The sequence below is a fragment of the Prionailurus viverrinus genome, chromosome D2, assembly GCF_022837055.1.
Source record: "Prionailurus viverrinus isolate Anna chromosome D2, UM_Priviv_1.0, whole genome shotgun sequence".
Lineage (NCBI taxonomy): Eukaryota > Metazoa > Chordata > Mammalia > Carnivora > Felidae > Prionailurus > Prionailurus viverrinus.
In genome coordinates, this window is record NC_062571.1 from 59,657,020 (window position 1) to 59,683,482 (window position 26,463).

At 46.7% G+C, this 26,463-nt stretch overlaps 2 protein-coding genes across 5 annotated transcripts in view; one reads left to right on the forward strand and one right to left on the reverse strand.

The window, feature by feature from the left end:
* Window positions 1-4,701, forward strand: part of WNT8B (Wnt family member 8B) — a 53,119-nt gene extending 48,418 nt beyond the window's left edge. Inside the window, exons 3-7 of the mRNA XM_047824681.1 lie at window positions 955-988; window positions 1,781-1,919; window positions 2,772-2,897; window positions 3,649-3,791; window positions 4,026-4,701. Of these exons, the coding sequence (XP_047680637.1) occupies window positions 955-988; window positions 1,781-1,919; window positions 2,772-2,897; window positions 3,649-3,791; window positions 4,026-4,571 (988 nt within the window). The 3' untranslated portion in view covers window positions 4,572-4,701. The remainder of the gene's footprint in view (window positions 1-954; window positions 989-1,780; window positions 1,920-2,771; window positions 2,898-3,648; window positions 3,792-4,025) is intronic.
* Window positions 4,671-26,463, reverse strand: part of SEC31B (SEC31 homolog B, COPII coat complex component) — a 40,886-nt gene continuing 19,093 nt past the window's right edge. For 2 of the 4 annotated variants that reach the window (XM_047825383.1, XM_047825381.1), the window contains exons 11-26: window positions 23,350-23,580; window positions 21,349-21,423; window positions 20,991-21,086; window positions 20,531-20,630; window positions 19,824-20,002; window positions 19,434-19,560; window positions 18,671-18,816; window positions 17,796-17,969; window positions 17,132-17,293; window positions 12,358-12,526; window positions 11,575-11,889; window positions 11,256-11,314; window positions 10,808-10,957; window positions 10,396-10,512; window positions 9,866-9,937; window positions 8,501-9,642 (exon numbers count right to left, since the gene is read on the reverse strand). In XM_047825383.1, the coding sequence (XP_047681339.1) occupies window positions 9,463-9,642; window positions 9,866-9,937; window positions 10,396-10,512; window positions 10,808-10,957; window positions 11,256-11,314; window positions 11,575-11,889; window positions 12,358-12,526; window positions 17,132-17,293; window positions 17,796-17,969; window positions 18,671-18,816; window positions 19,434-19,560; window positions 19,824-20,002; window positions 20,531-20,630; window positions 20,991-21,086; window positions 21,349-21,423; window positions 23,350-23,580 (2,352 nt within the window). In that variant the 3' untranslated portion in view covers window positions 8,501-9,462. Of the gene's footprint in view, window positions 6,613-8,500; window positions 9,643-9,865; window positions 9,938-10,395; window positions 10,516-10,807; window positions 10,958-11,255; window positions 11,315-11,574; window positions 11,890-12,357; window positions 12,527-17,131; window positions 17,294-17,795; window positions 17,970-18,670; window positions 18,817-19,433; window positions 19,561-19,823; window positions 20,003-20,530; window positions 20,631-20,990; window positions 21,087-21,348; window positions 21,424-23,349; window positions 23,581-26,463 lie in introns of those variants that run through there. The other 2 variants (XM_047825384.1, XM_047825380.1) reach the window with 2 other exon arrangements.

The window sequence follows — 26,463 nt, forward strand, 5'->3', positions numbered from 1 at the left end:
AATAAGTCGTTATAAGCATCCATGCACAAGTTCCTGAATAAAGATAAGTCTTCATTTCTCTGAGATAAATGCCCAGAGTGGAACTGCTAAGTTGAATGGCAAGTCCGTTTTTCGGTTTTGAAAGGAACAAATGATTCCAGAGTCAAATTATTTATTTTTTGAATTTAATTATGACTCAGTCCCCAGAAAGACATTCCCCTGTTTACCTCTTTTTGATTAGAGAACTATCCTTCTCAGAGTCCTGTGGAGTCAGATGAACCTGTATTCAATTCCGCTTCAATCACTTATTAGCTGGGTGAGCTTGAACAACTTATTTACCTTTTTTGAGTTTCAGATTCCCTATTTAAAAATAGGGATAATGATGGTGGAGAAAGGAAGAATTTAACAAGATCAGCATATAAAGTACTCAGAGCAGAGCCTGCTACACTGCAGTGAGTTATGCTCTCTTTTCACTCCATGGCAAAATAATGGTCAAATATTACTTCCAACTTTTTTGGTATATTTGAAATTTTAAAAACCAAAAGAAAGCATAATGTCAGCTCCTTTTGTACATATTTTTAAATTCTTTTTTAATTTATTTTGAGAGAGACAGAGAGAGCGCACACATGCAAGCGGGGTAGGGGCACAGAGAGGTGGAGAGAGAGAACCCCGAGCAGGCTCCGGGCACTGTCAGCACAGAGCCCGATGTGGGGCTTGAGCTCATGAACTGTGAGATCATGACCTGAGCTGAAATCAGGAGTTGGGTGCTTCACTGACTGAGCCACCCAGGCGACCCCATATTCTTTTTTATTAGATGAATTATCTTTAATAGGTTCCTTATGCATAATTTTTCCTTGGCAAAACCATTTTCCCTTTCTTCCTATCAATTGTTTGCTGAAGTAATCCTTACAATGCTTGGCAACAGAAATGAGTTGGTGCATCTCCATTATGCTCTGTGGTTTTTCTCTCTTCCAGGTCAGTGAACAATTTCCTGATGACTGGTCCAAAGGTAAGAAAAAAAGTCCTTCGATTTATTTGGATTCACTAAATCTTAGCCTCTTGACTGAAGACTATACACGTCCATTTCTTTTCATTATGTCCACATTTTTTATTAGCTGTATATATTACAGACAGAAAAACTGTGGCATAGAGAGGATTAGGGATACACCCAAAAGAACACAGCAAACTAGTGTCAGGGCCAAGGCAAGAACTCAGGAGTATTGATTCTGAATGTATGGCCAGAATTTCCAGAGCCAGAAAAGTCAACAGCCTTTCATGGTTTCAGGTTGCAGTCACACATCCCTCTCGGTGCAGTGGTTGGATGCAGCTTGCCATCTTTAAACTACTGGCATTGTACTACATGATCTCCAAGGCCATTTTCAGCCCCCAAATGTTCTTTTCCAAGATAGTAATGGAGTGAGAATAGCTGAAAACCCATGAATTATATAATTTGGGCTCATTTTGGAGAAGCAGGATAATATAGTGAATAAAGGCTGGTGAAGTCTAGAGTCTGGTAACACTGAATTTCGTTCCTACTTTTACCTTCTGCTACCTGTGGGACCTTGAGCAAATTGCTTTACTTCACCTCTCTAAACCTCAGGTTCCTAATCTATAAAAATGGTACCTATTTCACAAGGTTATTTGTGATGTTAAATGGGACAGCATATTTAAAGTGCTTACTCTGTCATTATTTTAGAAGGCTGGGAGAGTGGGCAGGAAAAGAGGTGCTTGGCCACTACAGGGCAAATGTCTCCCGAGTTCAGCTGAGAGGCTGAATTTTGACCCTTGTGTTTCTACGCAGGCTTACCTGATATATTCCAGCAGTGTGGCAGCTGGTGCCCAGAGTGGTATTGAAGAATGCAAGTATCAGTTTGCCTGGGACCGGTGGAACTGTCCTGAGAGAGCCCTGCAGCTGTCCAGCCATAGTGGCCTTCGCAGTGGTAAGGAAAGCCTCGGCCACAGCTCCCTGGACCCCCTGGCCACAGGTTAGAGCCCCACTCTTCAGGGATGACCCCTTGCTACTTCTACTTCCTCGTTCCTCAACCTGGCCTCTGTCCTCTCTCTGGGATCTTCTCTGTCCCTTCTCCATCTTATAAAGCTTTATTTTCTTTCTTCCCAACACCCTCACTGCTCAATGAATGGACCCTGCCTCACCCCCAATCCAATAGCATCGTTGGCCTCCCAGTTGGCTGAATATAAATAATGTCAGGAGGTAGGTAGGTGTCATAATTCTTCATGCCTCTTAGCCCCTTCCTTCAGCAGCTCAGCAGAGAGGTACAGGCCAAGCAAGGACTGACTTGGACTTGACCTCCAATGGAGAAGCTAAAGAGTGGCCATGTCAGTAAATGAAATAGCTGCCAATCAGAAGTTCACGACTAGCTAGCATGCGCCTGTTAGACTTCAGTATTCCAGGTAGAAATAGGCCTGTGCGCTTTACAACCTGGCTTTCAGATTCATCTCCTTCCCCTTTTCTTCCTCTGGCTCTTCACCACCTAAATCCTTTACAACCATGTATGTAAACAGTAATCTAGCCACCTAGTCATAATGTGTGACCTGAAAAGATGGGAGGGAAGAAGCATAGTGCTGAGACCAAGGCTGGAGAAGACCATGGAAGTAAGGTACATTATAAAGGTGGGGAAATAGGATGGAGCTGGGGAAGGAGGGCATAATGATGGAAGGAAGGATACATTTATTTATCCTATATTTATTATAATAATAAAGGAAGACAGCATGACTGATACCTTGAGTTACAACCCCTCCCTCTAACTCACCCATTTTTGGTTCCTGCCCAGCTAATCGGGAGACAGCGTTTGTACATGCCATCAGCTCTGCTGGGGTCATGTACACTCTGACTAGAAACTGCAGCCTCGGGGATTTTGACAACTGTGGCTGTGATGACTCCCGCAATGGGCAGCTGGGTGAGTAGTGATACTGCGGTGGGTAGGGCAGACCATAAAGTTCACTGTGAATGAAAAGTCTGGTGGGTAGTTTGGCGGGGGTGAAGAAGCGTTGTATTCTTCTAAATCTGAGGAAAATCAGGGCCAACTGGTTTAAGCCCAAACCCTAGAGTGACAAACCAGGCTAAATGTAGCTTGGGGCCCTCCTCCAACTGAATGGTTTCCTTAAACACAATAAAGTAACAACACTCCCTGAGGATTCAATCCTTCTACTCCCTGAAAATAGGGGGGGGGGGTGTCATTCTCTGTTGTCTGTCCCTGTTTCCTCCCCACTCTTTACCGCTACTGTCCTCTCCCATCCTCTCTGCCCTCCAGCTCAACTTCCAACTTTGTTGTTCCATATTATTTTCATTGTGCCGCCTCCCCGGCTCCATGCTGGCACTTTTGCTCGCCTTTTTCCTGGGCCATTTTGTGGATGTCAGTGGCTGGCCAGGCACGTGAACACTCTGCCCGAAGGCCAGAAGCACTGTGTGTAGAGGGAGACCCCAGCATCCTGCAGAGAATCCACTCGGCAACTATTTACGTCATGGAGTGCAGAGCAAGGGACTGGATGAGGCTGGAAGTGGAAGCCCAAAAGTGGCCTAAACAAATCTGGGCTGAAACGAATCTGGAGACAGGGCACCCGCCCAACCCCAAATCCAGTTAGAAACAGCAGCTAGGAGGCTCCAAGCCCGCCTGCTCAACGACCTTTCCTCCCCTTGCACTTTTCCAGGGGGCCAAGGCTGGCTGTGGGGAGGCTGCAGTGACAACGTGGGCTTCGGAGAGGCAATATCCAAGCAGTTCGTCGATGCCCTAGAGACAGGACAGGATGCCCGGGCCGCCATGAACCTGCACAACAATGAGGCCGGCCGCAAGGTGAGTCCTGCAGCCCTGGGGGTTAGGCAACTGGCTCCATCCACCATGAGCCCTAGGTGCGGACAGCTCTTCAGTTCATTTAACAGATTGGAAAAACGAGGCACCAAGCCGGCCAGCCACGTGGATTAATCAGCTGGACGCCTAGCAACCCTCCCTCACCCCCCCCCCCCACCGCCCCCGGCAGACTTCCCCCAGCCTCATCCCCGATCAGCTCACTTCTAGCTCTCTCCCCAGGCGGTGAAGGGCACCATGAAACGCACGTGTAAGTGCCACGGCGTGTCCGGCAGCTGCACCACGCAGACCTGCTGGCTGCAGCTGCCTGAGTTCCGCGAGGTGGGCGCGCACCTGAAGGAGAAGTACCACGCGGCTCTCAAGGTGGACCTGCTGCAGGGTGCCGGCAACAGTGCGGCCGGCCGCGGCGCCATCGCCGACACCTTCCGCTCCATCTCCACGCGGGAGCTGGTGCACCTGGAGGACTCCCCGGACTACTGCCTGGAGAACAAAACGCTAGGACTGCTGGGCACCGAAGGCCGAGAGTGCCTGCGGCGGGGGCGGGCCCTGGGCCGCTGGGAGCGCCGCAGCTGCCGCCGGCTCTGCGGGGACTGCGGACTGGCGGTGGAGGAGCGCCGTGCCGAGACCGTGTCCAGCTGCAACTGCAAGTTCCACTGGTGCTGCGCCGTCCGCTGCGAGCAGTGCCGCCGGCGGGTTACCAAGTACTTCTGCAGCCGCGCCGAGCGGCCGCGGGGGGGCGCGGCGCACAAACCCGGGAGAAAGCCCTGAGGGTCTCCTTTCTCCCCTCCTTTCCCCATTTGTCCTTGGCTTCTTTTAGAGACCCCAGTAATAGAGGAACCTAGGGAACTGTCCCCCCCCCCCCACATTCCCCTGCCCAGGGATCCCAAGAGGGAGAGACGCTACAATCTCTCCAGAGCTTGCCACTTTCCACCCCTTTCCTAGCTCTTTGCTCTCCTCCAGTCCATCATCACCCTGCATCATCCTCACGGTCCACACTTAGGTCTGAGGGCTCCCAGTTCTGAGATTCTGAGCTTCTGATTCCCCTTGGACTAGGATGAGAATAAGCGTTCCTCCTCCCCTTCCTAGCTGCCCTAACGCCCGTCCTAGCCTATACAGCCGTAGGGAACCGGAAGAACACTTCTCTGATATACAGGGTCAGGCTAAAGCCCTGCTTCTCTCTTTTGCCCATTTTCTTGCCCTCCCGCCATTTCCCCATTTTCCTACTGCCGGGTCTCTACCATAGCCACATCTTTTTTTTTTTTTTTTTTTTTTTCCCTGCAGAGCTCCTTCCATGCTTTTGATTCCTTGCTAACTGTTGACAGGCACCCCAGTGATCTCTAATGCTTCCTCTCTCCTTTTCCCTTTCCCTTAAGAAAAATTGTGACAAAACTGATGCAGGAGAAAGCATGTCTTTGGGGGTCGTTTCCTAGAGGCAGGGCCTGAAGATGGAAGCAGTGGGAACCCCAGAGTGCCGACTTGCTGGAAACCAGGGTGTTTCTCATCCTTGTGATACACGTCTCCAGTGGACTTTGCCAGTCAGACCTTCATAGACAATCACCCCAGGTGCTCCAGGCAGACCCCCCATGTCTAGGAACTATGTAAGGGCAGATTACGAGTCACTTGCTATCTTTTAACATCAGCTTCTCCCTACTGTTTCCTCCTAGCCGCCGCCGTTACCTCTTCTCCTTCCCCAAATGATCCTTGTTCCTTTGAGCCAAGACTGAGCTAAGGAATGTCAATTTCCCATTCAGATCCCAGCTTGCACCTCTAAAAGCAGATCATAAAGCAGGAGAAGCTGGGACCCTTTCTTTTCACAAACCTGGATCTCAAACAGGCAGGATTCAGGGCATTGGATACTTTCCTTCGATAGGTAAACTTCCTGCAGGGAAACTTTCCAATAGGAAGTTCAGCACCTCGAACTTTAATTTATTACAGTCACTGTGATATGTGCCTTCTTTTCTAGGTATTGAACTTATTCCTGGGGACACAGGTAAGGGTGAGTGGAAGATAGAATGTCTAGGCCCTCTCTTCCCTTCCACCTTGCCAGAACACTATCCTCCCTTAAGCCTCACTTCCCTGATGGCCTAAGTAGTTACACTGGTCTGTATGAGGCTAATCTGCCAACAATTAGTGAATAATCCACATAAATCTTCCACCAATACATTCACTCAGTAGCTAAGAGCTCACTGCTTATGGTGCTTGAGACAGAAGCAGTCCAGCAGGGACTTGCTTCTGAAAGAGGGCTCTGGAAAGAGAAGAGCCAAATCCCTGACAGACTGCAGCCCAAGGAGCTTCCCAGCCATCTCCCTTCTCTGAGGCTGGCCCTGGGTCTGGGTATGGGGCAGCTGTTTAGGAGAACTGGTCAGATGCCAGACCACCTCATCCTACCTCCCAGAGTAGGAGACAACACAGAAATGTGGCTCTCAATAGGTAACAGGGGCTGAGGCTTTCGGGGCCAACCCAGGACAGTGGAAAGACTCCTCTTATATTCCAGACTGGGGCAGTGGCCAGGTCAGACCCAAACCCCTAGTCTCTTCCCTACATATCTTCTGGTCGATGAACACTTACTGAGGAGAGAGGTTGCCTGTCCTTCCTCACAGGGACACACTGCCCTTCAGGGTCTCCTATTGCTTCATTCATTTCCAGTACAATCGGCAAAAGGCCTTTTGCTCAGTCCCTCAGCTTTGATCTGAGCCTGTTGAATCTCTCAACTTGATCTTTCCTAATCAAGCAGCAACATATACTAACCTGGCTGTCCCACTTGGCAGAATTACTTGACAGTGTGCGGTAAGAAAATCTGGCAAGGCAGCTAGAAGATACAAAAGTACAATATCGTACAGGAAAGCTGCATTCTCCAGGAGGTCTCTCAGCACAAAAGTAGGACTATTGTGCTTCGTATTTGATAATTCCAGGTCAGTACTTGAAACCTGTCATGCTGCCAGAAAGTTCTTTCATAGGGGGTTGTTTTGTATTCCCAAATGGCTATAATTGATACCAGCTTCATCTGAGTTCTATAAAGAAAACATTACTGAGCTACCTTAGATCTGCATTGCTTTTTTTTCCTTTTTTGCATTATCCATTCATTCATTTGGTCATTCAACAAACGCTGGAGTGCAAGTCCAGTGGCAAACAACACAGTGACCTCCCTGCATTCATGGAGTTTAGGTTCTCTCTTATACTCAACCACCAGGGCTGTGTTCCCCTTTGCAAACATGGACAACTCCAGAACAGCTGCTTGGGAAGACACCTTGGAGGTCAGCTAGTCAAAGCTTTTGTTTTACAGATTAAAACTGATGCTGAAAAAGATGTCTGGCTTGTTCCACCAACTAGTAAGTTGCCATGGGGTGCACACTGGAACCCTGGTCTCTTCCCTTCTCTTGTGTACTCTTTAAGGCCCATCTGTCTCCATCAGAGGAGAGAAGCAGAGCGGGATCCTGAGAAGTGACAAGGATATGGGTTTGTGCAGGGGGTGGGGGGGTGGGGAGAGTGGTGCAAAACACTGTCTCCTTCCTGTCCCTGGCCTCTGAGCCTACACTCAGGCAGGGGTTTCTTTTCTTGAAAAGAATCCCAGCCTCAACTGGCCTTAGCAGCAGGTTAGGGTCGTGCTCAGTGCTGGTGGTGCTGGCGGTGGTGGGAGGGGAGGGCAGGCCAGGGCACCCGCCTATTGTGGGTCTGGATTGGATGCTTCCACTCATTCATTTCCTTTTAATTAACCCGCATTCCTGGAGGAGAAATATTTATGTTGGCTCCCATAGAGGCAATCCGCAGACTGGAAAGAAGGGGGAAGAAAGCCTGCCTTAGCAAAACAATATCTCTAAAGAGCTCAAGAAGAGAAAATAAGAGAACAAAATGCCATTAAAATAGCCTTCTACCCCCACTGGAGTCAATGAAAACTTCATTTCACATGCTAATCCCCCACTCCGCCCCTTCTCTTCTCACAACACCTTTCCTGAAAGTGTTTGGGAAAAGTCTTCGCAGTCAGTACACAGCTCCCTGCAGCTCAGACTTCTCCTTGTGTTAGTTCAGGGCCCCAACTGGGGCCCTCGCTCCAGCAGCGGCTTTTTTCTCCCCCCCTTTAATTTAAACAAAGACTTCAGAGTTCATCAACCTCCCACTGAAATTCACAGCTGCTGAACAAACTAATCCCCTCTCCCGGCCTTTCTTCCCTTCAATGGGCTCTTGGCTTCAAAGACACTTTGGGAAAGGACTTTGCTGGGGCTCACACTGCTTCATCAATAGAAGTTAGTGCAAGTATTATCTGAAGAGCAAGTGGCTTTACAAACAAATACTGCCTAACAATCCCTTCCTCCCAAACATACACATCTAGCCCACAGACATGATGGGATCTACAACAGGATTAGAGATAGTACCCCTGGCTTCACACCCAGCCCCTTTGTGCAGCTGAGCTCAGCCCTGAAGTGGTGTGGGGAAAACCCCGAGAGCTGCATGTCAGGCACGGATGGAGATACACACACACACACACACACACACACACACACACACGGCCACAAATGCTGCGAGGAGAAAGCCTTGCAGCCTAATTCAGTGCCACCTTCCTTTCTTCAACTCTCTTGACTCCCCATCTGTCCCCAAGCCCTTCTCCTGTCTTTCTGGGGTGCGGGAAGCAAGAACAAAGAGGCTAGGAAGAGGGGTAAGGGCAAAACAGGACCCAGAGGAGACAATCATTGGGAGATGACTGAGGAAACCAAATCGAAGCGGCTTTATTGCCCATTGAGTACAACAGTGCTTCAAATGCAAAGTCCAACCATGAAGAGTGCAGCCAGAGGAGGCAGCCCTGAGACGTGTGGGGGCTGAGGAGAAGGGCCTCCAGCCCTTGAGGAACAGTGCCAGAAAAGTCTTGTTAATGTGGCTCCTATTCAAGAAGTGGGCTCATAATCACACAATGGAAGGACCTTGGGCCAGGGCTCAGACAGGTCAAGTCAGGACCATTCCCTGCAGGCAGAGGTCTCTCTGCTCCTATTTCATAGCCTAAGACAGCTCCCAGCAAAAGACAGTGCACCCCTTCTCCTTTCCACCTGACCTAGCCCACCCTTATGATGCTGGCAGAAGAGAAGGTCCTTGTAAAAAGCACCTAATAAGTTCCTTCTCTGGGTTCTGCTCAGCACCCATGCCTCACATTCATGATTTGTTCAGAAGATGAACAATAGTCAACTCTACCCCAGCCTCTGGGGCTCAGAGGAAAATGGACCCGGAAGTAGGAACTCAGAGGCAAGGAGAAGGTAAGGCCAGGCTCTTAACTCACAGAAGGGGAGAAAGAAAAGCCCCACAAGATGGGTACAGCAGAGGTAGACTTGGAGGTAATAATCCTGTTCACCCCCTCAGAAGCCACTTAAACAGAATATCTCTGGGGTTCTTAAAGAGGCCCTGCCCCAGGTCTTGTCAGAGTACAGAGTCAGGGAAGGTGAAGAACCAGCTATATGCTCTGCCTCTGACGCTGCGAGAGCCTTGGGTGGATTCTACAAGGCCAGGCATAAAGCACCCTGCTAACTTTAGAGGCAAGCCCACAGCATCATATACCTGGCAGCAAGGGAAGAGGGTAGGGAAAAACAAACAGAATCTCTTCCGAAATTCCCCCTTTTCCACAGGGAGGAGGTAAGTAACAGCAGAAGTAGCCTCCTGGCAAGAGAGGCTGCCTGGTTTACGTGTGCAGCTTATGAGCAATGGTGAGGACGGCCTTCAGGACAGGCATGAAGCTGGAGACCTCGCTGAAGCTGCTGCAGCCCACCACCTGGGCATGCACTGCAAGGCCCTGCTCAAAGCTTCCTGCGTCCACACATCGGGCAACCTCATGGAGCCCAGCCAGGACATGAGGCGAGAGCTGTGGAGGGATCGACCCTTAGGTCAGGGAGCCCAACCCAGCCCCTACCCTGGCAGGACGGAAGGGTAAGAGAGGATTAAGTTCTGGAGCCCAGTCCGGGCAAGATGTATGTATTGTGTGGGGGAACCCAGGTCGGTGAGACCTATGGGAGAGGACACTGGGCTCCCTTTGGCCATGGGTGATGGAGGGCAGGGGGCAAAGGTGCACCACGAAGCGTACTTACTGTCCCCTGGCAGAGCTTCTCATATAGACATTCTAGACGTTGGGCTGCCTCATCCAGCTTCCGTTTTGTCTTCTGCAGGGAGGGAAATGGATTCTGACTCCAGCCCCTAAGACTAACACTACACAGGACTATAAAGAATCACAGTATATTAGAGCTGGAATGGCTTAATGCTACTGCTTTCATTTCACAGGAGAGGAAATGAAGGCCCAAAGACGGTAAGTGATTTGCTCAAGCGGACACGGTTGGTGAATGAATGGCAGGTCTCCTACTCCTAGCTTTCACCTACCCTCCAGTGCCCCGGGCTGCCCTTCCAAGAATTAAGCCTCAATGCCTCTGGGCCCTGCTACCGAGAAGCTGGACTCAGACCAGACGAGCCCCATGTCCCCGCATGGATATCAAATAAGTACAAGACACAGGGGCCCAGGGACCATGAGAAAAAAGTCACACAAGGAACTGATGAACAGCTCAGAAATCCTGGGACTAGCTAGTGGTGTGAGGAGAACATCGTGGGGAAGGCTCATCAGACTTACTAAATCAGTGGCAGACAGGGAGCAGCGTCGTAGAAGCTTGTCAAAGCTAATCTTCAAGGACCGATGCTCTGGGGGCAGCTCCTTCCTTTCCACCTTCTCAGGTGGCCGCTGCTGAAGCTGCTGAGGAAGGAGCAGGGAGACAGGATAGATGGGCAAGATTTCCTTTTCACAGCTGCCCTACAGACTAGTCCTCAGTGACTCAGTGTCACACTTCTCCCGCTGGAGCAGAACAGAGTCGGGGAGAAGGACACCCCCTCTTCTCTGCGGTAAGGACATTTGGTACCTGCCTGCGCCAGTTCCCCACCGCAGAATCTGCCTCCCTCTTGAGGAAAGAGGCCCATCTTCCATGTTCCCTGCTTTTCTATACCCAAGAAGAGTTGGAAAGCAGAGGGGAACATGCTGCTCCTGTCACCTGCAGGCTGAGTTCTCCTGGTGCTCCTGGGGGAGGAGCATGGCCCACACCAGGGACAGAAGGCTGGGAGGAAAGGACCCCTCGTGGCTCAGAGGTGAGGCTCATAACTGGAGTGGTAATCGGTGCCGGGGGCATAAATGTCTCTGGCAACTAGAGACAGAGAAAGAAAGGCATATGAGTCTAAGCTGAGAGACTTCCTAGGCCCTGGTTTGAGAGACTGACTGGACTTGTGAGTGAGCAAGGGAACAGAATAGTGAGTAGGGAACCAGGAAATAGGGAGACTGGTATCTGTACGCAAGAAGGAAAGAGGAGACAGGTGAGGGGAGAATAATGAGTGGGGAAAGAGACAGGACAGAGTGTGTGACGAAGAAGGGGACTGGGCTGAATTCAACAAGAATGTAGGTCATTGGTGAATGTATGAGGGATAAGTGGCAAGAGATGCATTGACCTTTTTCCTCTGAAGGTTTGTCCTGGGCACTGGGGCATTTTTCAAGGAATCTTGAGGTCCTGCATAGCACAAAGATAGAGGTATTTAGGGGCATGGTCAGGAACGTTGTTAATTTTTAGCCTAAAGGCCAGCAAAATTATTTCAGTTGGAGACTACCACACATCCCTCTGCAGACCAGCCGTACTCTCAGCTGACATTCTCCAACCCAATGGCCCCCAGTTTACTGGCCTGAGGAAAGACTCCTAATAAGGTGGTAGTGGCGAGGGGAGGAGAAGGAGGCAATGATCCAGAAAAGGGAAGCCGTGGAAGGAAGACTGACCTGGGGGAACAGTCGAGAGGCCAGTGGTTGGGAGGGCATTAGAGCATGGAGCACCAGGCCCTCCTGGAGGGTGTGTCACAGGGAAGCTGACAGGAGGGGCTGGGGACTGGAAGCTCATAGGGCTGAGACCTGGGAGTCTCACAGGAAGCAGAGGGAGCTGTTGAGCAGTCTCAGCCAGGGAGGCAGAGCCAGGCTGTATGGTGTCTGGGGGTGCCATGGGTGGAGGTGGACCAGGAGGAGGCCATGTTCCAGGGAACCCCGTGGGGTTAGGAACTTGTGCCTTTTGCTCTCTTAACAGTGGTGGCTCAAATAAAGCTGAAAAGGAACAGAAACAAGTCATTTGCCACCAAACTTCAATTTGGGAGAGATTCAGATCATATCAGGGAAGAATAAGGCAGCAATAAAATGAACAAACAAACCTAATAATGATAATAATAAAACATTAGTATGTGTGTATGGAGAACTGTCATTTACAAAGTACTTTTAACTATTCCTCAATTGATCCTAAACATAATTCTGTAGGGTTAAAATGACCAACATAACATCTACTATCATTTTTCAGAAGAAATAGAGTGGCTAAGTCTGTTGCCCATAGATACAAAGCCAGTAAGCAATAGTACTGGGGATTCAGACTTCAAATTCCAAGCTCCTCTCACTACATATTAGGCATTATGCCCCCAAAATCCATGCTGGCCATGCCAACTGTCTTCTTTTGTGCTCTCCCCAGACAAACCTTTACTCACTCACTCACTCACTCACTCACTCACTCACTCACTTACTCACCAGGCCTTACCCCAGGGCCCAAGGGCAAAGGCTGGGCTGCCTGGGGCCCAGGTGACCCGTAGTCACTTATATTATGCATTCTGGAGCTTTGATAAGGGCTAGAATGGGAAGGTGTCAAGGGTGTCACTAGAGGTGTGAAAATCCTTGGCCTTAGAGATGGAGTTGGAACCTGTGAAGAGAAAAAGGGTCATCACTTGGAAAGGAAAAAAAAGGTAAATAATTGAAAATAGAAAAACAATAGAGAATGTGAAACAAAAAGCTGGCTTTTAAAATGAAAATCAACAGAACTGGTAAGTCTATATAAAAAGTGACAAAGATGGGGGAGGCGCCTGGTGGCTCAGTGGGTTAAGTGTCTGACTTCGGCTCAGGTCATGATCTCACAGTCCGTGAGTTTTAGCCCCACATCGGGCTCTGTGCTGACAGCTCAGAGCTTGGAGCCTGCTTCAGATCCTGTGTCTCCCTCTCTCTCTGCCCCTCCCCTGCTCATGTTCTGTCTCTCTCTGTCTCAAAACTAAATAAAAACATTAAAAAAAAAGTGACAAAGATGAAGAAATAAGACAATTTCATCAAGCTCAGGGATGACACAGGGAATAATACAACAGTCCCTACAGCTGCTAAAAAGATAATAGAGGAATACAAATAACAAAGTTACAAGTAACTTTATGTTAATAAATTTGACAACTTAGAAGAAATGAACCAATTCCTCAAGAACCACACTCAGCCAAAATTAAATATATTACTTGAATAGTCCTAAAACAATTAAAGGAATTTAATTTGTCATTGAAAAGCCCTCCCCCCAAATAAATCCTTAGGCCTAGATAATTTTACTGGAGAATTTTACCAAACATTCAAAGAATTAACACAAAGTTTATACAGTCTCTTCCAGAAAATAGAAGAAGGAACATTTCCTAACTCATTTTATGAGGTATTACCCTGAAACCAATGCCAGACAAAGACAGCACAAAATAAAACCATAGACCAATATTTCTAATGAACTTAGGCACAAAAATCTTCAGCAAAATTTGTACAAATCGAATCTAACAATGAACTATTTTATTTTATTTTATTTTATTTTAAAGAAAGTAACAGCGTGCAAGCAGGGGAGAAGGGCAGAGGGAGGGAGGGAGGGAGAGGAAGAGGAAGAGGAAGAGGAAGAGGAAGAGGAAGAGAGAAAGAGAGAGAGAGAGAGAGAGAGAGAGAGAGAGAGAGAGAGAATATCCCAAGTAGGCTCCACACTCAGCACAGAGCCCAATGCAAGGCTCAATCCCACAACCCTGGGACTATGACCCGAGCAGAAATTAATAGTTGGATGCTCAACCAACTGAGCCATCCAGGCACCCCAAACAATGAATATAAAAACAGTAACATACCACAACCAAATGGAATTTATTCCAGATGATATAAGGCTGGTTCAGTATATTTAAATCCACCACAATCCACCATAACAACAGGCTAACAAAGGAAAATTGTTTAAAATGATAACAGGAAAATATCTGACAAAATTCAACAATCATTCATGACTCAGGACACTAGGAATAGAAGGAAACTTGCACAGACTCATAAAGAGCATCTACAAAAAAACCTACAGCTAACATCATACTTAATGGTGAAAGACTGAATATTTTCCCTTTAAGGTTGGAAAAAATCAAGGATGTTCACTCTTGCTTTTCTAAGTTTAGTACTACAATAAGGCGAGAGAAAGAAATTAAAGCATACAGAATAGAAAAAAATCTATCTCTATCTGCAGACAACATGACTGTCTACGTAGAAAATCTCAAGGGATACACAAAAAACTCCTAGAACTAAGAAATGAGCTCGGGAAACTCACTTCTGAACATTGAAACGTCACAAGATACAAGATTAACACAAAAATATCAACTATATTTCTCTATACCCACAATGAACAAAGGGCAATCAAAATTAAAAATACAATTATCATTTGATTTCAAATTGCTCAAGAGAAATGAAATACTTAGGTTTTAAATGAACAAAACATGTCAGGATCTGTATGATGAAAATGATAAAATGCTGATGGAGATAGCATTAGAGAGATATACCACGTTCACAGGTGAGAAGATTCAACACAGTAAAGATACCAATTCTCCCTACCTTAATCTAGAATTCCTGTCAACATTTCAGCAAGTTTCTTTGTAGACATAGACAAGCTTATTCTAAAACTTAGGTGGAAAGGGTAAGGTCCTAGAATACCCAAAGTAATTTTGAAAAAGAGAAACAAAGTGGGAGGAATTACTCTTCCTCATGCCAAGACTTATACAGAGATAGTATTCAAGACAGAGGAGCACTGTCAGAGGGAAAGACACACAGATCAATAGAACAGAATTGAGATCTGAGAAGGAAATCCATATAAATATGCCCAGTTAATTATTTTTAAGTCTATTTATTTTAAGTCTCCCAGCGTAAGCAAGGGAGGGACAGAGAGAGGGAGAGAGAGAAAATCCCAAGTAGGCTTCACACTGCCAGCATGGAGCCCGATGTGGGGCTCAAACTCACGAAACCATGAGATCATGACCTGAACTGAAACCAAGAGTTGGACGCTTAACCAACTGAGCCCACCCAGGCACTCGCCAGTTAATTTTTGGCAAAGGAGCAAAGTCAATTCAATGGAGTAGAGACAGCCTTCTCAATAAATGATTATGGATATCCATTGGCAAAAAAAAAAAAAAAAAAAAAAAAAAAAAAAGAAGCTTGACTATACTTCATGCCACATGCAAAAATTAATTCCAAATGGAACATGGACTTAAATGTAAAACATAAAACTAAAACTTTTAGAAAGAACACAGGAAAACTTTAGAGGACCGTGGACTGGCAAAGAGTTCTCAGACTTGACACAAAGGTCATGATCCATAGAAGGAAAACTATAAACTGGACCTTATAAAATTAAAAATTTTTGCTCTGTGAAGGACCCTGTTTAAAAAATGAAAAGACAAATTCTTACATAGTTACACACACACACACACACACACACACACACACACACACACACGAGTACATATAAAATCGGTGAAATCTGAATCTATGGATTGTATTAATATAAGTTTCTTAGTTTTGATATTGTGCTATAGTCATGTGTGACTAGCATGACGTGGGGTGGGGATGTGCTACATGAAACTTCCCAGTACATTTCTTTGCAACTTCCTGTGAATCTACAATTATTTCAAAATAGAAAGGAAAGTGGAAGAGGGGGAGAGACAGAGAAAGAGAGACAGAGTAGGAGAAGGAAGAGGACAGAGGGGAAAGAAGGGGGAAGGAAGAAAGAAAATTAGGGTGAGAATTGAAGGTGGGACAGGATGAATCATCAGAGCTTCTGCCTAATACCTCTATTTTCAATCTTGCTGGATTTTGTTCCCCAGCCCTTCCAGTAGGCTGCTGGTATAAGTTAACAGCACCCAAACCATCTGGGCACAGTGGCCAGGAACCTGGGAGTTAGTTCCCCAACTTCACGGACTCCTCTAAACCATCACTAATTTCTGCCAATTCTACCTATTAAATATTTTAAAGCTAACCTCACTCTCCAGCTTTAGATCATTTCATTTCCTCATCATTTCTTGCTATTGCCTTCTAGATGCCTCCTTTCTAAACTCATGGCTAGTCATTGCCCTGCATAAGACCATTCAATAGCTCCTGACTGCTATCAATTTCAGGGTCAGGTCTAAGATCTTTAGCACAGAATTCCATGCCCTTCCTGATTTATCACCTACCTGTTACTCAAACTTCACCTAACCTCACTCCTCTGCCACAAACAACTATTTTGCAGTTTCATTAAAATATTAGTAATTCCTCAATTAGTAAAATATTAGCAATTAGTAAAATATTAGCAATTTGAAATCAAATTAGTAATTAGTAATAAGCTTTGCTTACTCTCCCTCCAATGCTTTCATACATGCTGTTCCCACTGCTTGAAATAGCCTTCACCAGGGCACCTGGGGTGGCTCAGTAGGTTAAGCGTCTGACTCTTGATTTCATGTCAGGTCACAATCTCACCATTTGTGACATCGACCCCCAGGTCAAGCTCTGTCCTGACAGCACAGAGCCTTCTTGGGATTCTCTCTCTCCCTCTGTCTCTGTCTCTCTCCTGCTTGTATGCTCGCTCTCGCTCTCTCTCTCAAAATGAAGAAAAAAAAACTTAAAAAAAAAGAGTTTTCACTGACCCCTTCCTTTGCCTAAATAACTTAAAAAATTCTTTTTTAATCTTTATTTATTTTTGAGAGAGAGAGAGACAGAGTGTGAATGGGGGAGGAACAGAGAGAGGGAGACACAGAATCCAAAGTGGGCTCTGTCAGCACAGAGCCCAACACAGGGCTGGAACTCACAAACTGTGAGATGATGACCTGAGCTGAAGTCAGATGCTTAACTGGCTGAGCCACCCAGGCGCCCCCCCTTGCCTAAATAACTTTTAATCTTCAAGATTCAGATCAAACATCATACTCATTCTGAAACATTCCCTAAACTTCCCCTGCTCCCCCCAAAAGTTGCTTTCTTCTGTGGGATCCCATGGCACCTTATCATACTGCAATTATGACATTTATGATTAGGAGCTAATTAGGGGCATGAATCATAGTTTGGCCACCTTTCTGTTCTAAGAGCCTAATAGTTGTTCAATAAGCAGTTATTAGAAAAATAACTCGATCTATGCTTTAGTTGGGAATTTTCATCATTTTTGTTCCCTAATATATTCTAACTGCCTAGAACCATGCCTGATACTTGGTAGACATTTGATAAATATTTTTGAATGAATGAACAAACCAGGTCTTACCTGGTGAGAAAACTGGAATCCCAATCTGTAAGATGATGTCTCTTTAGAGTGGGGGGTAGCCCCCACAACAACCCGGGGGAAGGGAAAAGGAGGACACTGTTGGCCCATGACACCAGACCCCTGGGCATGAAAAAGCCGATCTCTCAGCTGCTGAATTGGTGGCTATAAAAGTTATGACAATGAAGAACTGTGTTAATTAAAATTAAAACAAGCAAATGTCCTCTCTTACAAGCCTGGCCCCATGTAGCATTCAAACTTCAGTTTATTTCTACACTTCAGCCACCTTAGATAATTCAAAGGTTCCCAATCCCTGCCAAGCCTCCTTCCTTTCTGTTCCTTCTGCCTAGAATGCTCTACATCTGCTGGTAAGCTACTTCTCTTTGAAGGTCCAGCTCAACTGTTTTAACCACTGGAAAGCCTTCCTTCATTACTCTGGGCAAAACCAGCCCCTTTCCTGGAGTCCCACAGCACTTAGTATAAGCTTCTGTTGTGACACTGTAAGTTACTGACAACTGATTTCCCCCAAGGAACTGTGAGCTTCCTGAGGGACTAGGTATTATCTATCCCAGAACGTCCATGTTTTGCATAGTGCCTGGAACGTGGAAGTGCTCAGCCAGTGGTAGATGACTGAAATGGCTTGCCCTCTCTACATGGCCCCACTCACCTGAGTACAGTCCCTGGGTAGGTAGCTCATGGCAGTGGCCAGGCTGCCCTGGGCTGCCAGGAGGTTGGCATACTGAGTGACCCTGTAGGTTGTGGCAGGGCCTGAGCTCACCCCATCAGGACCCCGCAGTAGCTCCAAGCTCCTATTCAGGACCATCACCTTCTCCATCAGGTCCTATAGGAACAAAGACAAGACAGGCCTCTTCAAAGCGCATCCTGCTCTCTAAGCCTAAGCAGTTCACCCAGGGACTTCCCATTATGGGTATGAGGGTACTTGGCCATAGCCAGCTACAGATAGTAGGTGACGCTACATCTAGTTAGAGAAGGGCCATTGGTGTTAGCACTAACTTCAACTGGGCCTATCTGGGTCTTAGACTCTTGTACATCTCTGCCTCTTTGTTTGCTCTCTTTACTCTTTACTCTGCTAGTACATCATCAATTTCAGGCTCTGGTATACTACTGTTTCATCTGTGACTTTGTCTTCCTATGAATCTGTGACTCCCACCTTCTCTGGTTACCTGCAAGGTGTCTGGTATAATTTAAATCCACAGAACTTTTCAGAGCAGCTAAGAGAAGGCCCAGGCTCACAATTACTCAGATAGAGAATAAACTCGTATTAACCAAACCTGAAGTGGGAAAAAATTAGGAAGGTTAATACCTAAGCAGCTATTTATTGCTCAGTCTCCCCTGACTGAGAAGGGGGGAGGGAGGTGCTGGCTCATCCCTGGGAGAAGGGCCCTTTTCTCCTCCCTAATATCCCTGATTCCAGCCTGGGGTACATAGAAGACTCGCCTCTGATGTCCCTACACATCCCTACCACTAGCCTCTCCCAAGATCCTGGTATGGAGTGACCAGTGCCCTGTAGAGAAGGAGTACCTGTAGAGCCAGGGGGGATGAAGCCTGGTGGCATTTTGCCCAACACTCCACCAGCTGCTCCACATTCCCTGAGCACACATAACAGAGTCTGGCTTCAGAGGTCAGTGCTCTGCCACCCTCCTGTTCCATGCGCATACCCAGCATGTCTGCAGAGAGATGGAATTTTTTTTTTAATTTTTTTTTTTAACGTTTATTTTTGAGACAGGGAGAGACAGCATGAATGGGGGAGGGTCAGAGAGAGAGGGAGACATAGAATCTGTAACAGGCTCCAGGCTCTGAGCGTCAGCACACAGCCTGACACGGGGCTCGAACTCACGGACCACGAGATCATGACCTGAGCCGAAGTCGGATGCTTAACTGACTGAGCCACCCAGGCGCCCCAAGATGGAAATTTCTTTAATGGCACAGCTTCCCTGTGCTTCTCCTCATTCTCCTGTTTGGAAATGGGTGGAGGACCATGAGCTGTGGGACAAGTGACCACAGTGGCTTTGGACAATACTGAGGCCAACCTTGCTCCACAATAAAGGGCAGAACTCTTGCATCACGATGTGATGAGAAAAAGTAAAACAGAACAACTAATGATCCATACTGCAAGTAGGAAGATGCACTGTAGTCCTTGCCTCCTGGCTGAACCAGACCTTGGCCTTGACAACATGGCCTAGCCTCCCAGAGCTCAGGCTGCTCCTCTGCCTTCTCCCTCAGTGTGTCCATTAACTCCATGTTGGAGTGACACCACTCCATCCCGAAGCCTAGGGCTACCTACCACAGAGCTCAGGGAATTTCTCTGGCCCTGAGTATGTCAGTAGCAAGGCCAGTGCCTCTCTCCAGTTCTGCAGGCTACAGGTACACACCATATCCTTCCAATTCTTCCGTACAACACAGGCTAGAAGCTGTAGTGGGCAGAGAGCGAAGGAGGCCATCAGCCATCCATCTAGCACAGGCAGCAGGAGTCACACACAGGGACATGCTAAGAAAAGCCACTCGCAAGCAGGTTTCCTCTTAGACCACTGACTAGGGGTTGGGGGTGAGGTAGGGGTGGTTGCAGTTGGAAGAGAGGGATCCCGGCAGATCTTCTGAACGCCAAGGTGTGGGCATCCACCTGACAAAGTCCAAGTAATCCCCTCCCCTCCCCTCCTTCACAGTGGGCAGTTACCGAGGAGATTCTGCTTTTCTTCTTGGCCCAGTAGCACTCCTGTGTTTGCTTTAGCAGATCTGCACCCCCAGCCTGGGCCAGGATGATGGCATCAGCAAAGCGCTCTTCCTTTAGACACAGCTCCACAGCAGGGCCCAGTTCTCCAAGCAGGAGAGCCTGGCTCAGGAGTCCATCAGTGTCTGCAGGCAGAGGCATCCCCTCCATGTGAGTCTGCCCTCAGACCCTAGCTTCCTGTCCCCTGCAGGGCCCACAGTGCACCCCTTCCACCTCTGTATCACTCAGCCTCCCTTGCCCCAAACAAAACTCCCAAGTTTCATTCCTCAACAATAAAATGCAGTGGGCTGTCCTAGAGTGCCAGGTCTGGTGGTAGGTAACTCTAAGGATAGGGCTCAAGAGGAAGGAGGGCTTCATGTGGCAGCATCAGAGGTACAGTGTGCGCTCACTCGGCAAGGACAGGGTACAGTCTTTTAAGCAAGGAAACAGAAGGATAGAAAGAAATATCTTGCTAAAAGGCCTTCCAGAGGAAAGGTGCAGCCATGAAAATCCAGAGAGAGCTCTAACCAGTAACAGAACTTCCCAGCTTTTGTGTGGTGGGAAGGAGGCAGGAGATAGGAGGCAGGGGACAAGAAGAAAATATTCTCAAGTCCCAGAACTCTGAGCCCACCTACTCCCACACAGAGGGTTTCTCTCCCTCAGGATCGGGGTACCTTCTGTGATGGGGATCTCCCATGGAGTCATACTCTGAGGGACCAGCTCATCAAAGAAGGTTGAGGAGGCAGAAGCTTCCTCTGTGATGTGTTTTGAGGCCTGTACAAGGAAGGACAGAGGTGGGTACTTAGGAAATGAATCCCAAAACAGACGGAGAGATGCCTTAGTGACTCTCTCTGGAAGCTCTACTATTTGGCCCTTAATGGGTAAAGCTAAAAGAATAATCAGGTAAGGTTTGGGAAGGGCTCTAATCCATGGTTAAAACATAGCTTCTCTCCCAGCGCAAAAGCTTATGCACTCTGTATCTCACTGCGGTTCTAAAAAAAATGAGGAGTCTGAAGACTTCTACAGAAGCTGAGCATTTCATGAGAGCAAAGCAAAGGGCCAGGCAGAGGCAGATGCTCTACAGGCAAGTCTCCCGTGCTACCCTAGGTCTGGCTGCCTGGGCTCCTACCACACCTGGCTGCAGAAGACCTGCTGTCTGTTACTGTGATCATCTCCCTCGGACTGAGGGCTCTCACCCAGCCCCAAGTCACTCTTCAGCCACGTGGCCACCTGCAGGGAGAGACCTGTGAGCGCCCTCTTCCCGGCACAAGATCAGACATGCATTATGCTTTCTTCCCACCTCCACACCCTACTGCCTGGACTCTCTAAGATCCTGGGGCTTTTCACCTGGGGAAAAGCCGACCTCCAGGAGGTAATATTTTTGTATATGCATTAACGAAGCCCACAAAGAGGTCACTCAAGACAGTTTCCATTGACAGCATTTTCTTCTTCTCTGCCTCAAGTACATGCTTCTGATGTGTGAGCAGCTTACCTTCTTCTGAAGTTCATCCTTACTGTATCCTAATAGTTTTAGAAATTTCACTCTGGAGTCTTGTTCTAAGGTCACCTAAGGAACCACAGAATACACAAGTCTCCATTACACCAATGTGAATGACCCTCTCCTGCCTAAGCCAGCGTACCCTCTAATACAGTTCTTCGTCCTACCAGAGGTGCCCTACTAAGGCTGGCACCATCTCTCCTCTTTTTCTCCCCAGATTTGATCCCGCTGGGCTGGTGGCATGGTGTTAACAAAACCCTCTTCCATTTCTGCATGAGAATGAGACCTTCAGTTGACTTACTAGATCTGTTGGCCTGGTTACCTGATAAGAGTAAAACGTCAGCTATGTTTCTAGGCAACATTGCTTGTGACTGATAAATTGGACTGGAACTATAAACTATAAATAATCTCTGTGGACACTATGCTCTAGTCTGCCCTGATTGCAAGGGCTCTTGTAACTGAATAGATGTCTTTCAGGGACTCTAGAAACTACATTTTTGGTGTGGGTACAAGAGACATTGGCTCTTGTGGGAGTTAGGCTTCTAAGGCAGAGCCACCTCCACAACTGCCTAATTTTTTATCTAATCTCCTTACACTTGAGCTGTCTTCTGGGGAGGTGAAGAGGAGAGCTCTGAACTGCTGCATGGCCTGCCACAAGGGCTCCCACAGAAGACAGCCACAACCTGCTGCCCGGCTGACAAGCTGTGGGTCCTGTCCCACAGCTCTCTGAGACTGATGCCAAGAGAACCCAGAGAGCCTTGTGCGTGTCTAAACATCCAATTGAAAACACAGTTCCTAGTGGAAGCTGCATAGACACAGTAAAAGCCAGATACTGAGGGCCAAGCCTTCCTGAAGCCCTACCCTAACCTGGGTTAGATGGCTGGGCCCCTCATTTCCCCTACACAGAACTGTGAATTCTGACTAATATCTTCCTCACAGTGTCTCAGGGCTCCCTCTTTCTCCCACGCTTGTCCTTTAGAAATGTCCAGCCACATTCGGTTTCAGGGCCATCATCACAGACAGCTCTTGGATAGCTTTTCAAGCAGACTCCCCTCTGTCCTTGGGCACTGCTGCCTCCTTTGTTTGGAAGAGTAAAGGTTCAACTACTGATGGTGCCTTCTATTCTCTTTCTCACTCCACCATTCATTCCTGGAGCTGTTGCCTGCATTCTGCTTACAACAAAAGCAGCATTTCTTACTCTTTTCTCCCCACATCTTTTTCTAGCTTCACTCTATAGATGATCTTTCTCAAATCCTGTCTCCTTCCCAGATACCTGGTGTCTACCATCACAAAGTTCTTCTGTGTCTGAAGCACAGACCCAAGCCTTGCTCAGAACCCCGGGCTGGGGTCTGTCCTGTTTTTTGTAATCTTTGCTACGGCCCCAAAGCTTTGAATAATCCTCTCACTGCCTGCCCAGTCGGTTACTTCTTTTTCTTGTTTTACCTCTCTCCTCTCATCTGCTCACTTCCTTTCATAGGTAGAGCACTCCTGGTGTCATAAGCAGCTTGAAATTTCATTAGCACTGGAACTCGATCCATGCTCCAGAGTAAATTGGGACTTGATCCCTGAGTCTCACCACAACAACTTGCCTTGGATTAACGGAAACAAACTCAAAGCCTTCTCATGATGCGTTCCCCACTTCCAGCCAATCCTCTTCCCTTCCTTTTCCTTCTCTTCTTCTCTCTTCCCATCACCTTATCTGCCCTTTGGCATGGCATGAAAGCCTTCACCTTGGCCCTGGTAAAGTCTCCAGGACATCAGCAATAGTAGCAAAAAAGGCAAATGTTTTTGTACCCTTTGGCTTCCTTGGCTGCAAAGGATCGCTGAGCCACTGGCAAAAGGTGAAGATTTCGTGTCCAGAGGGTGGGTGTGGCGTTAGGAAAAAGGCTGAGAGGTCAGAGCCTTTGTAATCTAGGTCCCAGTGTGATTGTGCATCTCCTGGAATTTCCCACTTTAGGGAAACACTTTGGAGCAGCCAGCCTTTGGGCTTCCTACCTTCAGGAACTGCCAGAGCATCTTTTCACTTTGTAGTGACGTTAGTTCGATCTTGTTCTGACAATAATTCAGGAGATTTCCTGACCCCAGGGACTCCTGCAGCTCAGCTGACCGCCTCAGGAATTCAGATTCTGTGGTGACTTGACTGACGAAGACTAGGCGGAGGCAAGGCTGTGGCCCCTGATGGGCAGGGGTGCTGGGGAGGCCAAAGGTAACCAGCTTTCCCCCAAACTGGTGAGGAAAAACAAGAATGGTAAAAATTAACACCAAGTCTACATCACAGAGAAGGCTATCTATTGGTCAACCCTAGGATAGAAAATCAGTAATAATGCGGGGAGCACCATTCTCCCAGTCACCTGCACTAAACACCTTGGCTTCATCACGGTCTTTATACCCACCACAGCCAAGCAACAGCAGTCTTACCTCTTGCTCAATGTCTCCCATGCAGGTCCCCTCCATCCCACTCCTAGTGCTAGCACATCTAGATGACTGGAATTGGTTGCTAGTCTCTGGGTTTTTCCTCCTCAACCCAAGCCTTAGACTACTGGCCTGTACCTACTGCTACTTAGGGGCTTGTTACGGTTTCACAAGGCCTCAGACGAGGGCTTAAGTACCTCTGCCCATAGCATACAAAATCCTCCAAGATCAGGGCCAGACACTCTAGCCTCTCTCTCCCTCCTCATTTATGTGATCGCTCCACATCCCCAAAGGGCCCAGTTTATTCCTGCTTCTGAGCCTTCACCCACCAAAACACCCCCAACTGAGAATCCTTCTCACCAAATTAGGTACCCTACATAAAGCACCTGTCACAAAGCAGAGCTCAGTGAAGTTCCTTTACTCCAGCGGTTCTCCACCTTGGCTGCATATTAAAACCACTTGAGGAGCTATCCAGAGTCATCATCAGGTTGTACTCCCAACAATAAAATCTGAATCCCAGGGGGTGGGACGAGGCATCAGTATATTTTCAAGCTCTTCAGGTTGCAGACATGGTTGACAACTACTGCTTACTCCCCAACCCTTCACTATTTTCCTAAGACCCCTGCCTTAATGGACTTTCCCGGCCAAAATTCTCCACTTGACTCTCCTACAGCACAAACCTATACTATAGATTAGTGCTACACAGAACAATTTTAACTTTTGACTTGTTAATACTTGATAGTTTTACAAAGTGCTTGTATATATGCTTATTTGAGGTTAATGTCAATGCACTAACGTATAGCTGAGCAGGTATTACTATCCCTGTTGTACAAATGAGAATACTGAAGTCTTGAGTTAAGTGACTTTCCCAAGGTTACCCAGCTAATAAGTGACCGAGCTATGATAAGAATGCAGGCCTCTCCAGAATCATGAAAGCAGCAAGGGAAAAAAAATCCCTAACCTACAAGGGAAGACAGATCAGGTTTGCAGCAGACCGATCCACAGAAACTTGGCAGGCCAGAAAGGAGTGGCAGGATATATTCAATGTGCTGAATCAGAAAAATATGCAGCCAAGAATTCTTTATCCAGCAAGGCTGTCATTCAAAATAGAAGGAGAGATAAAAAGTTTCCCAGACAAACAAAAAATTAAAGGAATTTGTGACCACTAAACCAGCCCTGCAAGAAATTTTAAGGGGGACTCTGTGTGTGTGTATGTGTATATATATATGTATATATATATATATATATATATATATATATATATATACACACTCACTCTAAACGTCAATGGACTCAATGCTCCAATCAAAAGACATAGGGTAACAGAATGGATAAGAAAAAAGATCCATCTATATGCTGTTTACAAGAGACCCACTTTAGACCTAAAGACACCTTCAGATTGAAAATAAGGGGATGGAGAACCACCTATCATGCTAATGGTCAACAAAAGAAAGCCAGAGTAGCCATACTTATATCAGACAATCTACATTTTAAAATAAAGATTGTATCAAGAGATGCAGAAGGGCATTATATCATACTCAAGGGGTCTATCCACCGAGAAGAGTTAACAATTGTAAACATTTATGTGCCAAATGTGGCAGCTCCCAAATATATAAATCAATTAATCACAAACATAAAGAAACTCATTGATAGTAATACCATAATAGTAGGAGACTTCAACACCCCACTGACAGCAATGGACAGATCATCTAATCAAAAAATCAACAAGGAAACAATGGCTTTGAATGACACACTGGACCAGATGGACTTAACAGATACATTCAGAACATTTCATCCTAAAGCAGCAGAATATACATTCTTCTCCAGTGCACATGGAACGTTCTCCAGAACAGACTATATACTGGGACACAAATCAGCCCTAAGTAAGTACAAAAAGATCGAGATCATACCGTGTATATTTTCAGACCAAAACACTATGAAACTCGAAATCAACCACAAGAAAAAATTTGGAAAGGTAACAAATACTTGGAGACTGAAGAACCTCCTACTAAAGAATGAATGGGCTAACCAAGAAGTTAAAGAGGAAATTAAAAGTATATGGAAGCCAATGAAAATGATAACACCAACAACCCCAAACCTCTGGGACTCAGCAAAGGTGGTCATAAGAGGAAAGTATATAGCAATCCAGGCCTTCTTAAAGAGGGAAGAAAGATCTCAGATATACAACCTAACCTTACGCCTTAAGGAGCAGGAAAAAGAACAGCAAACGAAACCCAAAACCAGCAGAAGACAGGAAATAATAAAGATTAGAGCAGAAATTAATGCTAGAAACCAAAAAAAAAGTAGAACAGATTAATGAAACCAGAAGCTGGTTCTTTGAAAGCATTAACAAAATTGATAAACCACTAGCCAGTTTGATCAAAAAGAAAAAGGAAAGGAGCCAAATAAATAAAACCAAGAATGAAAGAAAAGAGATCACAACCAACACAGCAGAAATAAAAACAATAATAAGAGAATATTATGAGCAATTATATGCCAATAAAATGGGCAATCTGGAAGAAATGGACAAATTCCTAGAAACATATACACTACCAAAAGTGAAACAAGATGAAATAGAAAATTTGAACAGACCCATAACCAGTAAGGAAATCAAATTAGTAATCAAAAATCTCCCAAAAAACAAGCGTCCAGGGCCAGATGGGCTTCCAGGGGAATTCTATCAAACATTTAAGGAAG